Below are 20,203 nucleotides of genomic sequence, written 5' to 3'. Positions count from 1 at the left end.
ATCCAGATGAGAGAGCGACACAAGGTCAAGACTGATACTACTATTGAGCCAAGCACAGACATTTAGGAACTCTAAAGCTTTAGGTTTAATTGTTTTTTGTTGGTTAAAACAATGTCAAAGCAACTTCATAGGTGCTTGTTTCCGTTGGTGTTTCCCTATTCAGCCACCCAAGTAAAAATCGTTGAGAAGAGAGCTGTAAGAAACATGTGCAAAGAAGAAATGTTTCCTCAACATCGTGTCAGTTTACCCAGACCACATAAAAGAGAAGAAACTAATATTGTCTCTAGTTTATTTATTTATATATTACAAAATTTATTTACACCATTCCTTTGTTGACATTTGTAAACCCAAGACCAACACATGAGAGTAAGACTTTGGTGTCACCGCCTGATTTACTGTCATCATCGTCTTGCTTCTGTTGAGCTTGGATCTTAAACATGATGCCCAAAAAGTCTTTCATGTGCCGTAAGAACTGAATCCTATGGACAATGAAACAATAGGAACCTGACAAGATGCAATGAACAATGGTGCTTTTATTTGGAGAGCATAATCTAGATGCAAATGAAGATTACAAAGCGATAGCTATAAACTGCTGTGACACAATTTCGAATCCTAGTTATGAAACCAATTTGGACCTAGTATCCAAAATGAGTTGTTATAGCAATTTACCGTACTGAGTTTCCAGTTTTACTGGACAATTACACCAAACACATCACACATGGGCACATGTAGCTACACTGATGACAATTTGTTTGTTTTTTGGAGCAGCAGGGGGCAGGCATTGTCCCTCATGAAACTCAGCTCTATTGGGAGAATGGCTGACCACCCCCCCCCCCCCCCCACTTGCCTCAAAGTTAGCAATAGCCCTGATACTGCTCTATTGGCTACTATTTTTAAAATACATGAAATATCTATTCCAGTAAGCCTTACGTGTAGGGTGTAAGTGGGCCTGTAAGTACCCTAGACACATCCTGCTGCCCCATGGCCATATAGAGGAGAGCTAAACTCTGATGTCTGCTGTCAACACACCCACCCTATAAAAGGAGAATAATATTATTCAGGCAGAGCTCATTTGATCAAACTATGGCTCAAAATGTGTACCAAGATGATTTCTATGATACTAGATTTAGGTAATAGCTTTGCATATTATGTTAAAATCAAATCTATCCTGTCTGCACTGCCAGATATTAAAAATAGATGAAAATCATCCTAAAATACAGTGACTTTTGGAGGATATAAAAAAGAGTTTATTTTATGAAGAGCAAAACAGGATCATTGAAATGTTTACATTTGTAACCTCACTATACAATAGCAGCAACACCTTGACGGGAACTATATCAACCTACCCCGCAGAGTCCAGGGAATTCACTGGTACTCCCACTCCACTCTAAAAGAGATCTACAAGGACCTCCCAAAAATGTCCACTATAGTCATGCAAAGGAAACTAACTTTCGCTGGACACTGCTTTCGGGCGAAAGACAAGGCTCTCCCGTCTTATCCTGTGGAACCCCTGCTGACACCCCATTAGGTAATGCAAGCTGACCTTCCCTGCCACTATATCAAGGGACACTGTGATCCCGCAGCGGGACCTGCCATCCGCCACGGCTGATCGCCAAAGATGGCAAACAGTTGTGCCAGAAATCTTGGCCGAGGCCGTAGGGTGATGATGATGATGACTGTTGTACAAATAGCCAAGCTACAGGCTTTTTGATATCCCTCTAGGGAAATTTCTTTAAATATAAAAGTGACCTACCTTGTATACTTCTTGTAAAAGTTTTTTAGCAGTTTCTTTGCCTAAGTCTTCAGCCACTGTAGGAGAGCCCTTGCCCGATGGTGTTGATGCCCTTTGCACGCCAAGCAAGGTCCCATTTGTTGTCTCTGCGACAAGAGAAAGACCAAACCCTGAAGACCTTGAAATAAAATAAAAAAGCCATTATTATGTCTAATACAATAGAGTAAAATCTCTTATGAGCCTAATGGATACATATGTAAGTTAAATTTGTAGACATTAACAGATTAGTAACAATTTTGTCTTTAAATAAAAATTATTTTAAGACCCCCCCCCCCTGAGAACTTCTGTCATGTATAGACTCCTTGCCCTCAATACTCTCCCCAGTCCCTGCGCCAAAGAAACCAAAGATTGGTAAACATACTTGCCAGCCTGAATCCCTTGGCAGTGATCTGTGTATATGTAAATATCTGAGATAAATTGATTCAAAACTCCTCTAGTAGCATCAACTACTCTGTTCACCATAGCAGGTGAAACTCTAGTCGCATATCTGCGAAAAGTTAAGGACGACACTCCATGAATCAATTAACTAATTTGAAGCTCAATCTTGACCAAGCTTTTTTTATGGACAAGATGGAAAGAAATGTTTGACCAAACATTGTCATCTGTACAATCTCCAAAAATGTCTCTGTATACAGCCAAAGTAAGCAGTAGAGCTACATAACTTGGATGATCCATGTTGCCACTTTTTAAAAAATTAAAACAGCATAAAATAATTTACCATATGACTTTTTATGGCAAATACACAAAGGCGTGAAGCCTACCTTGCCAAAGAAAAAAATATGGGACTTCGACAAAGGCAGTCATAATAAGATAAAAGTCAAAACCTGGGACTCAAGCTCCTCTTTCCCTACCTTTATAACATTCCTGCGGTTGTAGTTATTGTATTAATAAGCAAGTGTCTTTTATATACAACCTAGCAAATGGTGATATTGCAACAAGGAAAAGGATACGCAAGGCCTCTAATCCGTTTAATTTTTCCAGGATCTATTAACTGGATAGGTCTTAATACTTTTCTGACAGGACATGAAAAGGTGATCTGACCACCTCCTTCAGGAGGGCTGCCTCTCTTGGTGATCTGAAACAGGATGCATGGGTTGTCATTAAAATAGGGTGGAGAGGAAAATATGGAAGGTATAGTATGCAGTGGAGCCTTGTTAACAGTAGACTTGCTAGAATTTTTTCAAGGTATCTTCTCACCTTAAGGTAAAAATCCTCATCATCAATTATGAACCTTTTCATCAGAGGAATAGTGACAGTCTTGATAATGTCAACCTTTATAGAAAACAAAATTAAAGATATTCAGAGTTATACCATAATACAACGATACTCTTATTAAGGCCTGGCTAAACTAGGAGACATGTTGAACACGATACATGTCACCTGCATGTCTCCTAGTTTAACCACCCAGAGAGACATTGTAATGTCAACAAATTTTGTAGCAGCGACAAAAAATGCTTCTCGGATAGTTGAGAAACATATTTGTGTCGTGCTCTACAAAATTTAACATGCACTAACAATGTCTCTGGTAGTGGCTAAACTAGGAAATATTTAGAAGACATTTTCCCTCTGAATGGTAATAGGTTCGTGTCTTATTAGATGATACATGCACGTTTGGCATCAATATGTGCACATGCATTTCCCAAAACTCAACTGCACCTTGTACAAATGTTTTGTTCATTACATGCTGTTATATCATCTGTGCATCTATTAGAGGACAGATGCACTTAAAAATGAGATCTATTTGTTAATTGATAGCGGCAATACTTACTGATGGATCATCGCTATCATTTGTTATTCCTCTCATGGTGACCCTCAATGGCTTTTTGCAGAAGGGTGCCAGGTAGACTAGGGCCTCCAGATAAAAGCCAATAGATCGCTGGAGACCGCAGTCATGATCAACCACCCCACCAGACAACAAGCCTGGTTTGTATAGAAGACTTGTGCCTGGGACCAAACGGTTCAAGATTGTTAGTTCCTCAGCCCTAAAGTGGAGAACTTCATTTATACGAGATTATGATATTCCCTAATAGAAAACTGTTTAAACCCTTAAATAATCATTAGCTCACCTGTTTCATTCACTTCAATTCTTGAGCCATTGGTCACTTTATCCAAAAGCCTTATAAAATTTGCTTCAAAATCTGGAACAAATTACAATTTTAGTTCATAAATTCTAATGACATATTTGACCAAAATATCTACCTTTAAGCCCAGGATCATCTTCTTGTATTCTTATGTTCCTAATCCTGACCGATTTTCCACTCAGCGTAGCAAGAACAAGCCGTTGTCTGAAGAAATTACAACCCTCGTAAGTCAAAGTATACGCCATGTTGACAACAACACACGTGGGGCGAGAATGCTTATGCGGGTACCCTGTGGGTAGGAGCTTGTGTGCATGCGTTTATGTTTTTCACCGCTGACGGTTTCTCCTTCACGTGCATCTTTCAAAATGGCGGACGAGGACATGGGAGAGTACGTAGCGAAAATAGGTCATTTTACTTGCGTTAAATATATGTTTCCTATCAAATTTAATCAATCTTCTACTTTTGGAGCTTTGGGAATTCATGGATTATTTTTTGGTTATTAAGTTTGCCTGTGAAATCCTGTGAAATAGTCGTCACCGAGTGATGTTGGACTGTTGTGCAAGGTCGTGTTATTTTGTCTTTCCAGTTATGATGACGACTTGGATGATGTTGAAGAGGATGAACCGCTAGAAGATGTCGATGAGCTAGAGGTATTAAGAAATTTTATTGTCTTCTTTTTTTCTGTGACTTGAAAATTTGAATCTCTCCGCTCTATTCTTAATTTAAGTTTTATTTGATCTTAGCAAAGGAATTAGACCTGCATCAAGTCATATCTAAGGCATACAAAAACCAGTGCAACATTAATTGGTTATTTTTCCAAAGCTTTTGTTGTTAATTGACAAAATGACAACAAACTGTAACAAACATTGCGGTTTTCTGTAGGAGGCTGATGACACAGCTAACATCGCAGTCCTTCCTGCTTCAGAAGAAAGTCAGGAGCAGGTGAAGAGGATAACAACACCTTACATGACCAAATATGAACGGGCTAGAGTGCTAGGCACTAGAGCTTTACAAATAAGGTAAAACAACAACAAGTGATACTGTACCTGTGAATCTTACACTCTTTTTATTACTGTCGAATCTGTTGTATCATGATGTCGCATTTTCAAAACATCGATTTGTTTTTGTCTTTTGGGGTTTTCTGTTCTGCCAGTCAAATTATTTTAAGCCAATCAGATTCTTGTCATCTCTGGCCAAGTGCAGTTGCCTGGCTTTCTGTTGCGGCACTGTCTGGTTTTCGTCCAGAGGATAGCCAGTGCACATAGCGAGACTCTGATTGGCTTAGGATGGTTTTACCGATGGAACAGAAAACCAAAACAAATCGCGTTTTGAAAACGCGGGTCACTATACATTGGATTCATCATTAAAAGCACCCCTAAAGTTTGTCTGTAGACCTCCTTGAGTCAGCATTGCTGTATTGTGGGATGTGGAGAAGTAGTCCCCCAACCTATGGGCCAATTCTTAAGTCTTTTATCAAGCCATATGTATCATTGCATATCTATTATTGGTAGTTTATTGAAGCCAGTATATTGTTTGGTTTTTTAACAGTATGGGGGCTCCTGTGATGGTAGAATTGGAAGGAGAAACTGATCCACTGCAGATAGCCATGAAGGAACTCAAGTAAGATTCTTGTTATAGAAAAATATACCAGGGGAGGGAGGTGCAAGGTAGCTTTATCATCTTAAAAGATAATACCTGAAGTGAGGATGTGTTATTGTGAACATGTATTAAGTGAGATGGTTTATTATTTCACAGGGCAAGGAAGATTCCCATCATTATCAGAAGATATCTTCCTGATGGCAGCCATGAAGACTGGGGTATAGATGAGCTAATTGTCACAGATTAGTTGCTGTTGAATATCTGATTTCCTTGTACTTATCAAGGTGTATCATTAGGATACCTGGGTGTGCTTGATGATTTTTTTGATTGGGAGGTACAAAAGATTTTTGAGATGCAAAGAACTTCAGAATTGTTTGGGTTGAATCTCAACCCAAGGGATTTTGTTTGGGTGTCCTTTTTCCCATCGTATAAGATAAAGTGTCTCCCACATGGGAATACCCCTCCTTGAATTGAGATCTTTCTGCTTTCCTGTAAAAGAACATACTGTGGCTCACTGATGACACATCACGTTGAATTTTTTCATTCTACTAATAACAAAGACACTTGCAACCCTTTTTCTTTGTACATATTGTAACTAGTTGTACATATTTACTAGCTGATAGGATAGTCTGCTGTGACCATGAGTTAACAAGAGTCTGAAATTGTCTGAATAGATATGAGAACAGAATTGTTGACAAATGACATGCTCTCGCCTTCTTCCCCGAATGCAACATTTTACCCACCCCAAGTGCCCCTCTTACATAGACAAATGAATATTGTTAGGCAATCAAACGTCGTATTATCCATGTGCCATATTCAATGCAAATGCATGCAGATGAAAATGAAACAATCGACTCATGGCTCATGGATAATACAACATTTGAACTTAGCCTAACTCACAAGTTTAGACTACTGTTTGTACTAGTAAAGTGAATAACTAGAAAAATGTATTTATACAAATAGACCATGAAGAACAAACAATTGTTTGACTGGTTGTAAGTGAATATTAGTGGTTTTTATAAACCTGGGTTTTTATTCCTTTTTTGTGCTGGCTGGACTCCCATTTTTTTACTATCACACTCTCACAGTTGCACTGTTAGACTAACTAAATAAACAGTAATAACATCCTTACTTTTTTAATGTTATTACCTCTTTATTTACACCTTTAAAAGCTAGTCACACTTTATTAAAACTTTACAAACTTAGATAGTCTAAATGTTTAAAATAAAACTTTGTTTTTATTTAAAAAGTATTTACTTTGGCTGTTACAATAATAATCTATCTGAGCTCACCATCACTACTGTTATCTAGATGGACTTCTAAATCTTTGTCAGTGGTCAATACCTCTGCCACCTCCACATTTGTTTTACACAATAACTCTATTGTTTCCAAATTGACAGTTTTTATCTCATTCACAATAGTATTTTTGACAATAGTCTTGCTTGCTTCCTTTCCATAATCCTTTGTTCTTTCTGGGATTTCATCATCCTCTGCTCCTTTTCCCATCCCATCATCCTTTGCTCCATCTCACACCCTATCTTTTTCCCCATTATTTTCTGTCTCTGCCATTCCATCATGCTTTGTTCCATCTAACACCCCATCAGCCTTTGTTCCATCTATGACAATCCCATCAGCCTTTGTTTCATCTGCCATTTCATCAGCCTTTGTTTCATCTGCCATTTCATCAGCCTTTGTTTCATCTGCCATCCCATGAGCTTTTGTAACATCTGCAATCCCATCAGCTTTTGTTAAATCTGCAATCCCATCAGCCTTTGTTTCCTTTGCCATCCCATCAGCCTTTGTTTCATCTGCCATCCCATCAGCCTTTGTTCCATCTGCAATCCCATCAGCCTTTTCTTCGGCCAACCCGTCAGCCTGTACTGTCACACCATCACCGTCCGGCAATTCGTCCTCATTCTCCAGTTTCACTGACAGCCCTTCCCTTGTGTTGGGAATTTCACCTGCCTCTGTGGTGCCTGACATGTCTTCATATTCCTGCATTGAACTGTCTCCCTACAAAACATAAAGAATAACTTACATGTTAGAGATCCAGTCTGACAAAGTAAAGAATAAGCGTTGAGTTTTCACCTCTGGGTTTTCCTCTTCCCAAGGAGGGGGCGCTTGATCTCCACACCGCTTTAGTGCAAACTTGTAGACCATGAAGCCACTCATGCCAACAGCCTGCCAGTAGCGCTCCACAGTGTATAAACCTGAGGTAGAACATATTGATGAACACCTTGGTGTACCTCTTCATGCACATGGTTTTGGGTTTAAGTTTTTATAGTTTAAAAAAAGTGAAGTTAAAGTGGCAAAACATGGCCAAAATAGCATAAGGTGGGTGAAAGCAAGCTCTGTTTAGGAATGACATCTGTTCATTTTATACAGGAGAAGGATGGGGGGGGGGGGGGGGGGGGTTACCCAGGAAAAAACATGAGGTAGTTAGCCAGAGCTCAAAATTTTATACTCCAAAATATACCAACAAGCTTTACACCCTCACAAAGACCTAACCCTAAATTCTATACCCAATAAAATACCAAATAACCACCCAAAAAATCCATTTTGGCTTACCATCATATCTATAGCCTTCTTCTGGTGCAAATTGGCTGTGCAACTTGTATCCTCGGATAACTCTCACAGGGCAATGATTCTCTACATTCTTCGTTAGGGCCATGTTACCTACAAAAAATATTCAGAATTTAAGGTCATACAAGAATCAGACCAATGTTATCATCTGATTAATGAATAGCTAAAAGCACAAACCAACCTCTTGATAGCGTCTGGTCTTTCGTCTGGGGGGCTGTGCGCAGATTCTTAAGAAGAGAGAAAAACCATCAAATCTTTTGCTGCTTCACAAAGTCTTGGTTAAAGGGGCAGTGTCATGGTAAGAGATTTGCAATAGCTCTCTGGCCCGGATACAATGAATTTCAGTCAAATTCTAAGATTGACTTATGATCCTTTGGTGCATGTGGGAGACTTAAATTCCAAGAAAAGGACCACAACCTGTCAATAAACATAGTGTCAATAAAATATTGCATATTATTTTAACAAGGCAACTTAACCCATTGACTCCTGGCTTTTTTGGAGCTGAATTTACAAAAAACAGACTGAAAACAGATACCTCCCCCCCTATTCTGAGTTTTATACAGCCCGTCAAAGTCAAACACAGCTGCACCTAGTCAGCGGTATCCAAGCTTTCCAACAGTGCTTTGCGGTCCCCACTTTTAATCCCTCGTCGATGTGCTGAAGCCAGCACAAGTTGATGGTTGCTTGTATTTTTCATCAAAAATACAGCTATGCGCATATTAGGAGAGTGTCTCAGGACATCATGAAGTCTTTTGGGGCATAATTGAGTGCTTTGCTTATGGATATTTGCAAGCAAAGGTGGATTCATGATGATTTTTTCTTGTTTGGCTTTGCCCGGATGAAAAATAATTTTCTAATGAATCACCACAGCTCTCCTAAATGGTGTCTTTTCTGAAACCAAATTGATTCCAAAATTGTTTACACTGCTATTCTGGGTCTGTATGACCTGGAATTGATTTGTTTGGCTTCGGGGTGAAAAGACTTATAAAAAACCATCTGACTTTGGGGAGAGGAGTGTTGACTGGCCCTCCCCTCGTGAATTTTCCCCTGGATCTCCCAGAATGCTTTGCAATACGTAAACATATTTTCGTGGTTGTACAATCCTTCAAGGAATGGGCATTGTGTTTTGAGGCCAAGGAAATGTACCTGGAGGATCAGAATAAAGGTATCTATTTGTGTCTTGAGCTGTGTTTGCTGATCTCTCTCCCTTGTGTGGTATTTTGAGCGTTTTATTGAGAGGGGTGATTCTGCTTTTCTCTCCTTGTTCGATTTGAGATTTGTCAAAGAACCTGTGCTATTATTTGGCTTAAGAGTAGATGCCAACACCTTGGTTGGATGCATATCTGCAAGACCATTTATCCCTTAGACTGATGCCTGAGTATCTTCATCTTGTTGTGTTTATTTTGAATTTATGAATTTTTTGGGTTGTGGGTACTTCCCAAAGCCGGTACAGGCCGGTTGAGGGGTCAATGTGTTAAGGGTGTACTGACATCTGTTGCTAAGGAAAAGTGAACATAGCATAAAAGCCTTGTAGAAAGTAATAAGTGTCTGATATTTGCCAAGTTGACCAACATAAGTGTGCTGACTATTATGATGACGTTACCCCGTGACGTCATAATGTGATGTCATAGATACAGATAAAAGCAAAAATTTCAAGTAAAATTGCTCGAAAACAAATATTGAATACGTTTTATGAATCTTGAGGGATGGGTGCATTAAGCCAAGCATGCATTTTAAAAATGATTGAGTAGTTGTTTTTTATGATTTTTCAAAGGTCCTGAAATCCAGATTATTTGTTATAGTTTTGGTTTCTGTTAGATTAACGCTAAATCCATGCTTGGCTATATGAAGGAGAATTAAATAAAAAGGAATACAGAAAAAATATTGCGTTTTCAAATAACTTGACGACAAAAAAGCTTTTTTTAGAAAATGCAGAACCGGAAGTGAAACAAATCCAGAGCGTGCTCATTCGGCCTTCTCAGACACACTGATATCTCACATGATGAAATTTAAATGAAGTTTAAAAACAAATTCCAATAGTGTTTCGTGGTATTTACACTTCAAAGGAATGATATCCGTCATTTCATTATAAAATGGAAGTATTTTCAAATTCTGATACAGCGCACGCTACTTTGAAATAAGATTTTCAGTGCGTGCGCCAGCATTTGGTGTTTGCAGCGTGTGCAGGTAGTGAAAATTGAAAACTTTGGCTTCAAAAAGGTTGGCTTGACTAAATCTTTGCTGAATCTTCGTTTTTACAAAATATGGGAAACATCATCCCCGAAAAGGCTGAGATCAGCTTAACGTCAATTTTTGGGAACTTGAAACGCATATTTTTATTTCTATTACTTCAGGAAAGCTTGGAATGACAAAATCTGTGTTATGTTTAGGCGCGCGCTCAACGCCACCAGCGTAGCAATGTCGTTACTGAGCAACACTAATGTCAGTACACCCTTAAACTGTTTGTATACAATTAAAAGCCTACAATAAACACTGACTCCAGACATGTGCAGTACCATGACACTGCCCCTTAAAAGATGCGTCACAACTTACTATATGTAATGATTGGCTCATATATGAAGTAAATGTGTCATAATTGAAGCATAATGGACAGAATTGGTAAATCCCATGGTAAAAAAAAAAATAATTGGGTATTCTTACTTTTGGGTTTGACTTTGTTCCCTTCAAATCCCTGCCACCTTCACCAGTGTAGGTAAAGCACACACCATAATCCAGATCATCCTCATAGCCTCCAGAGAGTGCAAGAGAATAGCATCCTTCTTCAGCGTTGCCATGGATGCCAGCTACAGTAGGCCTGATGGAGAGATCCTATTAATTCACATGCCAACAGATTCCCAGATGCTCAGCAGATCAGAAGGCTCAAGAAATGAGTTAGACGTAAAGTTGTTCCAAGAACATTTTGTACATGACAACTTTTTGAAATTTGAAATTTAAATTTCTTCTCTTTAAAAGTGGCAATGTCAGCAGTTTTCTTCCGGTCGATTAAAACAACCTCCAATAATTTTTAATGGAAAATGCCAAAAATCTTTCAAAATTGTAAAAGCTGTGTTCAATTAGGTGGCCTGTTAAATAGCACAGATTCCAATAGATTATTTCATCTCTTGTCAGTTGAGGTTTCCGTCGGCCCTCCAGAAGTAAACTGGTGTGGTTGCCACTTTAATCTTGCAATCGTACTTTACCTTCTAGAATCTGAGTAGACCTTTTATTATAAATCTGCATATGGCCTTACTTTGTCCAACGCAACTTCACACCATGAGGAAAAATAATGTTTATACCTATGAACACCATCAGCTGAACATTCCATACGTGTACTCCACCACGTCCCAACTGCAATACCTGAAATTCAGGAAGTTTCAAATTGAAGAGTGCAGAGAAAATATATATGATTACCATCCACAGGAAACCCAAGAAGAAAGCCTGGGACTAGGCTGTATGATTACAACATCATTTAAAAAATTAATTCTACAAACCAGGGATGCTTCCAAACACATTCTCTCTATTTCGTGGTACAGGCTTTCTTGGTTTATCTTCCTCATAGTCTTCTGTGATATCCAGTCCTTCAAAGTTTCCAGGCTCCTATGAAATAAGCAGAGGTCTGCATAATTACTCAGATTTAATATGAGTATTATGTGGGACAATATGGTCTGACATACCAGATATTATCAATTAAATTCCACCAATCTTTACAACTCAGTGCCTTACCTGCTTTGTGTAATAAAAACAAATCAGAATAAACATCACCCTTCCCATTTCTCCCTAAGCTACTGACTTAGAAGGAAAGGGGACATTTCTAAAAGGGATGCTTATTAGATATGAACAAGTAGCAAAGCAAAATTGGTGGCTCCCATTCACATACAATGCAAAAATTAAAAGTCAACTTTTGTTTGTGTGTGGTGGGGATGTCTTGCGTGTGTGGTAGAGGGAGGGGGGGTGTTTGTTTGTGTGTGGTGGGGATGTCTTGCGTGTGTGGTAGAGGGAGGGGGGGGGGTTTGTTTGTGTGTGGTGGGGATGTCTTGCGTGTGTGGTAGAGGGAGGGGGGGTGTTTGTTTGTGTATGGTGGGGATGTCTTGCGTGTGTGGTAGATTGAGGGGGGGTGTTTGTTTGTGTGTGGTGGGGATGTCTTGCGTGTGTGGTAGAGGGAGGGGGGGTGTTTGTTTGTGTGTGGTGGGAGGACAGGGTGACAAGTGCTCATACAAAAATTTAAGAAATTTGAGCTTTAGTATTTCAATTACTTTTTTGGGGGCCATACCACCACCCGTTTCATACCATTCCCCTAAGTCTTCCAGATCGCCGCCTGGTCATATAACCAGACCAGTCACCATCCAACACTAGCTCATTCCGCGGTGCCTTCTTGGGATGACTGTCCTCTGATTGTCGTTTTCGTTTGACTCCTTTTGAACCTTTAGGGCCTGAAAGGTTTTGTTTCTGTGGCAATGTCTTTGGCAGGAAACCCTAGATATTCAGAGTTGAAATGATCATAAATAGGGGCATAAGTTATGGACATAATACAGGAGTATTTATAGTACACAAAAAGATATCCTGCATTTTATTAAAGTATTTCAACAGTGATTAAATATTGCTTTGTTTTGCTGCTACAATCGCAAATACATTTGCAGTTGGAAAGATGCAAAGTTCGTCAAACAATAAAAGCCTTACCTGAGCAAGGCCTAAGCTCGCAAGAACGCGTTTGTTCTCCTCAATATTTTTCAACCGTTGCTTCTCATACTCGCTTAAAGAATTCATCTTCTCGGATTGTACAATAAAACTTTAATTTTCCAGGAATATCGCGTAAATGCCAGTGGAAGTGTGCAAACGACTCGCTCGGCTCGCAGACCCGACCGACTGACCGCAGGTCCTTGCTCCACGTGCAGGCGGTTATCCAGCGTTCGATTGGCTGATAAAGAAAACCACAGCAAACCCGATTGGTTATTACTCTGGGTTGACACAAATTGTGCCTGTAAAAGGTGTATACAAGATTCGACACTGACTCAATTGTTCGGTCCATTTATTTTAAGTCCTTTTTTTTTTTTGGGGGGGGGGGGGGGGGGGGGGGCTGGGGATGGGGTAACAATTCCCTTATTTCCAGCTTTTATTCAGTAAAAACCTGCATGTAAGAACCTAGATTTTTTTTTCAAGTTTGGCAAAATGGGTTCTTATACATTGGGGTACTTACTAAGAATTAAGGCAAAATAGGTTCTTATTATTGGGTTCTTAATTTTTTCCCAAGTTGCTTAATCAATAGTGCATTCATAATACCGAAGTGTGACTGATTACATAGCCGTTTTGCTAAAGATATCCTACTGTATATGTATGTATCAGTAATCGTATCTTAATGGAACAGCGTGTTTAATAAATTTTTATTTTAAAGCCCCATAATTTGTTTTATTTTCACTGGATTAACCCATCATATAGAAACCTTTTGAATTTTTAGGCTTAGTAGGTTCTTATATTTTGGGGTTTTAAAAAACCAAAATTTCTGCCTACAGGTTCATCAATAGGTTCTTAGATACGGGTTTTTACTGTCGTTTTTACGTCTGCGGCGCTAAACTAAACCTGCCGTAGTAGAACAAAACAAAATTGCCAAATGTTGGATATCACATCTGGTATTAGTGGTGTACAATTTTACCAATTGCCTCCATTTTTGTATTTTCTCCCTTTTTATCTAGTGAAAAAGGTAGAGGGGCAGCCTTAGTGCCAGTACCCTGGAGACCAGAGGCTCCGAGAGTTTTTCAAGCGAACCGAGATTTTTCGAGCTTAACGAGAGATTTTTCGATCGAAGCGAGATTTTTCAAGCGAAGCGATCTCTACCAGTACCCTTGTTCTAGTAGAGTGGTTTTCAAAAACCCGTGAAATACTATTTAGTTTATTCAGTATTAATACACTGTAATGTCTTTGAAAACCACTCCATGCTTCTCTCAGTTTGTCTTGTAGCCACTAAAATGAGACTCTGGAAACAGGTATTCTGCCAGGGACAGAAATTGTAGAATCACGTAGCTACATTTCAGAACCCTTTCCCTTGTGATGGTTTGAGCCATTTCATTTCACCTTTTGGTGAAATAACTACATGCTGCTGCGATAGGGCTTTACCAAGGCTGCAATTTTGAGAACCCATTTTATGGCCAAGAGAAAATTAGTTCACGACAGGAATAGAGTACATCAAAATTTTATTTCACTACAATTAACTAAATACAAATTTAAAACTACTTTGGCACATGCCTGAATTGTGTAAGTTTGCACAACAGCGATGAAATGATCTGTAAGCTCTAAGTAGCATTCTTATTCTTGAAAAACGCTATCCTAGTTCTATTAGGGTTAACAACTCACTTACATAGTGGTGTTCACAAATCAACACAGAAATGATGGTAGGTTTGGGCAGAGATTAAAATACAGTTAGCACTTTGGTTATGATGAAAGCGATTATCACAAAATTGAATAAGAGATTAAATAGTAAAAAATCAACATAGCCTAGTTTAGCATAACATATGTTATTTTGAAATATGTTAGAAATAGCAAGCAAGATCGGTCCATGTTAGACTGGTAGCCAGATGGCAGAAGAGCAGGACTAATCATCATGCTCGGGCTCGGACTTCATTGGTGGAGGGGATCTGGAACGGCTGCCTCGCCTGCCTTCATCGCCATTTCTATCATCTCGGTCAGGGCTCTGCCTCTCTCTCTTTGGTGAATTTGAGAAGGATCTGTGCAAGAATAACATCAAATATTTGAATTTTGCAGTCAAAAGAGAGTCAATAGAAGAAAAATTAGAATTACCGCTCTCGTCTGGGCTCAGGACTTCTGCTAGGGCTTCTACGCCTTTCCCTGGAAGCAGACCTGGAGCGAGACCGTGATCGTCTGTCAAGGGAGCGTGACCTTTTTCGCCTGCAACCCAAGACACTGAATCAGAAAGTGTCTATATGAGAAGACAAAAGTCACTGCTGGGGCATACCTGACAGGTGACCTGCTGCGGCTTCGTCGTCTTCCACGTGGCGAGGGTGACCTGGAACTAAACACAATTCTCATCAAATAACTTGACAATGTAAAAGTCAACCTGTCCTGTCACTAGATGCAAATGCATGCTGTTTTGAATTTTATGTTACTAAAAAATCATAAAGTTAAGTTTAAATTTAGAGTATTTTGATACATAAGTTTTGGCTAGCCTTAAAGAGTTTATCATTTCTTAACTTATCTGCATTTTTTAAATTGTTTATACAACAGCATCAAATGTTGAACCTCCATATGCTGATATTATCAGTCACATCTACATTGTTTATTCTATTTGGTTTAAAGAGGAATTTTGAGTAAACCTCACTATGAAGCTTAAAGGTTTAGACACATCCATGCAAGAGCCAACTGGTTAGACACATACAGACATCAGTACAGACCTTAGATCCTTAAATATTAAGGTCAAGGTTCTGAGATGTGTTCTTTATACTCAAGCTTATCTCCGGGTTCTACAATTAAAGTTTTAGGCAAGACAGTTTTATACCACCAGTAGATACAGAATCCCTTATAGCAGGCATGATATGATAATATCACCTGCAGCAAAAAAGTAGAGATGCAAGCTTAAAAATGCTGTACTTCACAGAGCAGTTTGCCTCATATCCATGTTTATCACAGAATTCAACAGCTAGGTATTTTAAGTGGAGTGACAAACAACACCAATTTATTCAACATCCCCTGTGCCAGACATAAGGCTATGGTACTTACACAGAAGAAAACTATGAAAGGCAATTTTTGTGTCATGCCTTGAAGGAAATATCTCAAAATCTGTGCAGTTCACATGTTTTGAAGAGAGCGCAAAATAGCTAGGTCGCTGGGAGATGGTGAATCATGTGGAAGCACCAGGCAATTGAAGCAACGCAGTGCGGGGGATGGCCGAGTCAACTCTCTACGATGTGAGTGAAAGGCTCAGTAGACGGGAGAATGCGTTGCTAGTAGGTAGAGTGCCCCGTAGAGTCAACATAATGCTATATGCCAATAAGAGCACCCTGCATTAATACAACAGGAAATGTGTTAACGGTATCAGCCACTGTGCAAATAAGTGGCTTGATACTTTATACATCACAGAGCTGTACTTATTTTGGTGCATCTTGAAATTGAAAAGATAGAGAATAACTGGATTTTGGAGAAAAATTTGCCCTATGCTTGAAGTCTTTGAAAAAGTTTCCTCGATTTATCTAAAAAAAAATAAAGATTTCCGTTTTATTGGAAAATATACAGTTCTAGCAACTTGAATACTTAAATTTAGTTGATGTATTGTGTTTTGCTGCTACACGCAGTCCAAATTTAGAATAATTTGACCGATTACACATATGCAAATCAGAGTAAAATGGCGGCGGAGATCATGGGTAACAAAGGATCAGCATCGAAAATTTAATTTCAACTTGTGTCGAAATAAATATAGCCATAGAACGTCTAAAATACCATCTAGATTACACTAAAAATGGGTAAATAACTTCTACATCTTTCAGTATAATCGGTTTGAGGAGGAGCTGTTTTCAACTTGGTCATGCCATCGCGAAATAAGCGAACACAACAAAGCAACCGAGTTCAAACCATCGACTGACTTACCGACCACCACCGTAACGTCTTCTTGTACAATCTCTTGCAAAATGGCCTACTCTGCCGCATTCGTAGCACTTCTCGTTGGATCCCATGCGAGGTCTGCCGCGGGAAGGGCCTTTCGCTAGCTCGACACGAACTCTCTGTCCGCAGATATACCTTCCATCGAGTTCACGAACTGCGTCCTCTGCATCTCGGCGGTCGTCAAATATGCAAAATGCGAAACCAGGAGGGTTTCTCGCAACCCAAACATCTTTCAAAGGACCATAGTATCCAAACTCGTTTTCTATTTCCCGTTTAGAGGCGTTATCACCGAGACTGCCGATGTAAACCTTCGTCATTTCAGCTCTTCGCAAGAAACAAAATGGCAGGTGTGAAACGAGAACGCCGCTTTCAGCAGGCAGTGCATTGTGGGCCAGATTGACCGGCATGCAATACGAGAGTAGCACACGCGACAAAGGGAGCCCACCTACACATAGCTGGTAAAGCACTTGGCTTGCTAGAGGATCCTACTAGTTGTTGTATTGGAGTTTAAAAAGGCAATGACTTTAAACTTATCATTCATTTATACTATTTTACATCGCACAAATGCAGGACAGAGGTCAGAATGACTGCTAAATGCCAACAGGGGTCCTGTGCTTCAATATTGCCTACTAGAACAGGGCCTGGTTCCTATATATCCAATCAAACCCGATTTCTCGGAGCTGGGCCAAATAGCTGGGGGTTATGGGCATACCCTCTACTTTGTTGTTGTATTTAAAACGATGAGTATTCTGTGCTAAACTCTCGAGATAACCATCTAAAACCAAAGTTAATACGTTATTTACCAAATTTGATAAAAACATATTGCATTGGATTCCCAAATCAGATGATGAAAATGTATGCTTTCTCACACACGGTGCTTTGCTAGGGTGACAAAATGGCATTTGTGGCCAAGTGTTAATACAACTTCTATTTACCAAGTACATATTTGGGCTTTAAATGGGATCCTTAAACATTGCACAGACAGGTGAGGTAGAGTATGTCAAAAACTTTATTTCACTACAAATAATGATACTAAATAAAAGTTTAAAAACTGCTTTAGCAGATTGTAACAAGATTGCAGTTTTGGTGCATGGAAGAAACATAAAAAAAATCAGATCGAGAATTGGATGTATAATAAACCTGAATTTACAGGAATTGCTCAAATAGTTATGCATTTGTTAAAAAGAAATTAAATATGGCAAGCTAATTTCATTACCAGTTTTACAAGTTGCCTATCATTAGTTCATATACAGAATCATATAACCAAGAATCACTGGATTGTTTTTTTTTTGCGAGGCCAGTACGTATGAGCTCTACTGTATCAATAACCTTTAGTTGTGTATAACCTGAATAAACTTTAGTTTGAAGGAGATATGCAAACTAACATTTTTAGTTCATTTGTACATTGAGTAAGCAAGTAAATAAAAACGCAGGGTTAGTCATCATGCTGTGGATCTGCCTTGGCTGGGGTTGGGGATCTAGACTGGCTACGATCTCTTGTGCCTTCATTGCCATTTCTGTGATCAGGGCTATGTCTCTCTCTCTTGGGTGAGTTTGAAAAGGATCTGTTGATAGATATACACATACACATTAGTATAAGCAGAAGATACAGTTGGTTATTGAGTTATTGTAGGTTTTGGTCGTGAACTTTCCACCCCAACACAGAGCAAAGACAACTTACCGCTCTCTTCTGCGTTCTGGACTCCGGCTAGGGCTTCTTCGCCTTTCCCTGGAACCAGACCTGGAGCGAGATCGTCTCTCCAAGGAAGGTGACCTTCTTCGTCTGCAAGAGAAGGATATAGATGAGACATTAGTAATTTGTGAATAGACAATCTCTCTGCTCTGCTGGTTGCGTACCTGACAGGGGACCTGCTACGACTTCGCCTTCTTCCACGAGGAGAGGGTGATCTGGAACTACAGTAAATACATTTTTATCAGTCAATCACTAAATCAATGACTTAAATCTGTAATAGAAAGGTTGTCAGTGATTGCAAAAGCGAGTTATTTTATAGTAACATTTTTTAATATTACATATTGAAATCATATTAGGGGTAGAATTCTATGCAGCTTCCCATCTAAGGCCTAGATGTATTCAAAATGCTTTCACATTTATCAGCACTTAGAAGCATCAATACTCATCACCAATCACATGAAGTGTGATTTTAAGATTTTTTAAGACTTTAGCTATTTGACTGCTCTGTCAATGAAAGCCCACCAAACAATGGCTATTTAACTTTGTTAGAGGAAAACTAAGTAAGAACTTACATTTTCAGTTTTTTTAATGAACATATTTACCTGAGGGTAAAGGAAAGTAAAGAACCAAAAATCAAGGCATTGGTTATGAAAAACAAAACAAAACCACCAAGTTACTATACCACACCCTCTGTGGCAGACATAAGGCTATGGTACTTACAGAGACGAAAACTATGAAAGGCAAGTTTTGTGTCATGCCTTGTACGAAATAGCTCAAAATCTGTGCAGTTCACATGTTTTGAAGAGAGCGCAAAATAGCTAGGTCGCTGGGAGATGGTGAATCATGTGGAAGCACCAGGCAATTGAAGCAACGCAGTGCGGGGGATGGCCGAGTCAACTCTCTACGATGTGAGTGAAAGGCTCAGTAGACGGGAGAATGCGTTGCTAGTAGGTAGAGAGTCCCGTAGAGTCAACATAATTCTATATAGCAATAAGAGCACCCTGTGTTAATACAACAGGCAAGTGTTCACAGCGCAGGCCTCGCAAATATGTACAATATATCCAAGACGCACTTGTTTGGATGCATAAAATATAAAGGCAACATAACGTTAGCAGTTTTACAGCAGACTGGTTTCATACCAAAACTAATCTAAAACAATTGAAACCCTAAATCTAATACTTAATACAAGCGACGAATGGATACCACTTTTTCGATAACGCTAATTGAGATAGCAAGATGACGGAAAAGAAACAGATCCATACCGCATCAGACTCTGAAGAACAAACAACTAGGATAGTTACTGATACCATGCTGAGAATAGCTCCCTAGTATTTAAAAATGCAAGTGTGAAAGAAAGCGTGTTCAAATCTTCGACTGACTTACCGACCACCTCCATAACGTCTTCTTGTACAATCTCTTGCAAAATGGCCTACTCTGCCGCATTCGTAGCACTTCTCGTTTGATGCCTGGCGAGGTCTGCCGCGGGAAGGCCCTTTCGCTAGCTCGACACGAGCTCTCTGTCCGCAGATGTACCTTCCATCGAGTTCACGAACTGCGTCCTCGGCATCTCGGCGGTCTTCAAACACACAGAATGCGAAACCAGGAGGGTTTCTTGCAACCCAGACGTCTCTAAGAGGACCAAAGGTTTCAAACTCTCGTTCAATTTCCCGCTTTGAGGCGTTATCGCCGATATTCCCGATGTAAACTCTGCTCATGGTGTTGCGGAAGTTCAAACAAAATGGCAGGTGCTTTCAATAAAGGTCGAGCGACGCTGAAAACCGGTAGTGCATTATGGGCCTAATTACCCAGTCTGCAATGCAAACCCGTAGTTTTCGGGAAGAATCGGAGAGT

General features: G+C 39.5%; 5 protein-coding genes across 5 annotated transcripts; 1 reads left to right on the top strand and 4 right to left on the bottom strand.

Moving 5' to 3' along the window:
• Positions 1-275: 275 nt before the first annotated feature.
• LOC5502184 (RNA 3'-terminal phosphate cyclase-like protein) lies at positions 276-4,135 on the bottom strand. Its single transcript, XM_001623352.3, has 9 exons — positions 3,992-4,135; positions 3,859-3,930; positions 3,561-3,736; positions 2,990-3,064; positions 2,743-2,867; positions 2,154-2,279; positions 1,754-1,910; positions 931-1,034; positions 276-479 (listed from the first exon to the last, which is right to left on the bottom strand). Exons 1-9 carry the CDS (start codon positions 4,116-4,118, stop codon positions 317-319), a joined length of 1,125 nt encoding a protein of 374 aa, XP_001623402.2. The 5' UTR covers positions 4,119-4,135; the 3' UTR covers positions 276-316.
• Positions 4,136-4,180: 45 nt separating this feature from the next.
• On the top strand, positions 4,181-6,453 carry LOC5502181 (DNA-directed RNA polymerases I, II, and III subunit RPABC2). The gene is made up of 5 exons (XM_032370461.2): positions 4,181-4,261; positions 4,460-4,523; positions 4,756-4,892; positions 5,422-5,493; positions 5,629-6,453. The coding sequence occupies exons 1-5, from the start codon at positions 4,185-4,187 to the stop codon at positions 5,717-5,719; spliced, it is 441 nt and encodes a 146-aa protein (XP_032226352.2). The 5' UTR covers positions 4,181-4,184; the 3' UTR covers positions 5,720-6,453.
• A 139-nt stretch (positions 6,454-6,592) lies between these two features.
• LOC5502190 (UHRF1-like protein) lies at positions 6,593-12,956 on the bottom strand. The gene is made up of 9 exons (XM_001623353.3): positions 12,733-12,956; positions 12,343-12,528; positions 11,547-11,652; positions 11,352-11,412; positions 10,717-10,870; positions 8,237-8,282; positions 8,041-8,148; positions 7,561-7,682; positions 6,593-7,485 (listed from the first exon to the last, which is right to left on the bottom strand). The coding sequence occupies exons 1-9, from the start codon at positions 12,817-12,819 to the stop codon at positions 7,000-7,002; spliced, it is 1,356 nt and encodes a 451-aa protein (XP_001623403.2). The 5' UTR covers positions 12,820-12,956; the 3' UTR covers positions 6,593-6,999.
• A 1,267-nt stretch (positions 12,957-14,223) lies between these two features.
• LOC5502179 (serine/arginine-rich splicing factor 7) lies at positions 14,224-17,046 on the bottom strand. Its single transcript, XM_001623354.3, has 4 exons — positions 16,645-17,046; positions 15,020-15,076; positions 14,845-14,952; positions 14,224-14,771 (listed from the first exon to the last, which is right to left on the bottom strand). Exons 1-4 carry the CDS (start codon positions 16,974-16,976, stop codon positions 14,639-14,641), a joined length of 630 nt encoding a protein of 209 aa, XP_001623404.2. The 5' UTR covers positions 16,977-17,046; the 3' UTR covers positions 14,224-14,638.
• A 604-nt stretch (positions 17,047-17,650) lies between these two features.
• On the bottom strand, positions 17,651-20,135 carry LOC5502186 (serine/arginine-rich splicing factor 3). Its single transcript, XM_032370467.2, has 4 exons — positions 19,736-20,135; positions 18,517-18,573; positions 18,341-18,442; positions 17,651-18,224 (listed from the first exon to the last, which is right to left on the bottom strand). Exons 1-4 carry the CDS (start codon positions 20,065-20,067, stop codon positions 18,095-18,097), a joined length of 621 nt encoding a protein of 206 aa, XP_032226358.1. The 5' UTR covers positions 20,068-20,135; the 3' UTR covers positions 17,651-18,094.
• Positions 20,136-20,203: the final 68 nt, after the last annotated feature.

Source organism: Nematostella vectensis, chromosome 1, assembly GCF_932526225.1.
Source record: "Nematostella vectensis chromosome 1, jaNemVect1.1, whole genome shotgun sequence".
In the NCBI taxonomy this organism is placed as follows: Eukaryota; Metazoa; Cnidaria; class Anthozoa; order Actiniaria; family Edwardsiidae; genus Nematostella; species Nematostella vectensis.
The sequence above is the reverse complement of the archived record's forward strand: the minus strand, read 5'-3'. Positions and strand labels throughout refer to the sequence as shown.

What these genes read in the sequence shown, in the direction of transcription:
- LOC5502184 (XM_001623352.3), bottom strand. Translation starts at nt 4,118, where the DNA reads ATGGCGTATACTTTGACTTACGAGGGTTGTAATTTCTTCAGACAACGG. An exon ending in ATGATAGCGATGATCCATCA is followed by an intron (nt 3,065 to 3,560) that starts GTAAGTATTGCC and finishes TTTTCTATAAAG; the next exon opens with GTTGACATTATCAAGACTGT. An exon ending in TTTTACAAGAAGTATACAAG is followed by an intron (nt 1,035 to 1,753) that starts GTAGGTCACTTT and finishes CTCCTTTTATAG; the next exon opens with GGTGGGTGTGTTGACAGCAG.
- LOC5502181 (XM_032370461.2), top strand. Translation starts at nt 4,185, where the DNA reads ATGCGTTTATGTTTTTCACCGCTGACGGTTTCTCCTTCACGTGCATCT. An exon ending in GCGGACGAGGACATGGGAGA is followed by an intron (nt 4,262 to 4,459) that starts GTACGTAGCGAA and finishes TTGTCTTTCCAG; the next exon opens with TTATGATGACGACTTGGATG. An exon ending in AAGATGTCGATGAGCTAGAG is followed by an intron (nt 4,524 to 4,755) that starts GTATTAAGAAAT and finishes GGTTTTCTGTAG; the next exon opens with GAGGCTGATGACACAGCTAA.
- LOC5502190 (XM_001623353.3), bottom strand. Translation starts at nt 12,819, where the DNA reads ATGAATTCTTTAAGCGAGTATGAGAAGCAACGGTTGAAAAATATTGAG. An exon ending in CGAGCTTAGGCCTTGCTCAG is followed by an intron (nt 12,529 to 12,732) that starts GTAAGGCTTTTA and finishes CTGAATATCTAG; the next exon opens with GGTTTCCTGCCAAAGACATT. An exon ending in TCAGCTGATGGTGTTCATAG is followed by an intron (nt 10,871 to 11,351) that starts GTATAAACATTA and finishes TCTCTCCATCAG; the next exon opens with GCCTACTGTAGCTGGCATCC.
- LOC5502179 (XM_001623354.3), bottom strand. Translation starts at nt 16,976, where the DNA reads ATGACGAAGGTTTACATCGGCAGTCTCGGTGATAACGCCTCTAAACGG. An exon ending in AGACGTTACGGTGGTGGTCG is followed by an intron (nt 15,077 to 16,644) that starts GTAAGTCAGTCG and finishes AATTGTGTTTAG; the next exon opens with TTCCAGGTCACCCTCGCCAC. An exon ending in CCTGAGCCCAGACGAGAGCG is followed by an intron (nt 14,772 to 14,844) that starts GTAATTCTAATT and finishes ATTCTTGCACAG; the next exon opens with ATCCTTCTCAAATTCACCAA.
- LOC5502186 (XM_032370467.2), bottom strand. Translation starts at nt 20,067, where the DNA reads ATGAGCAGAGTTTACATCGGGAATATCGGCGATAACGCCTCAAAGCGG. An exon ending in AGACGTTATGGAGGTGGTCG is followed by an intron (nt 18,574 to 19,735) that starts GTAAGTCAGTCG and finishes TATTTACTGTAG; the next exon opens with TTCCAGATCACCCTCTCCTC. An exon ending in CCAGAACGCAGAAGAGAGCG is followed by an intron (nt 18,225 to 18,340) that starts GTAAGTTGTCTT and finishes ATCTATCAACAG; the next exon opens with ATCCTTTTCAAACTCACCCA.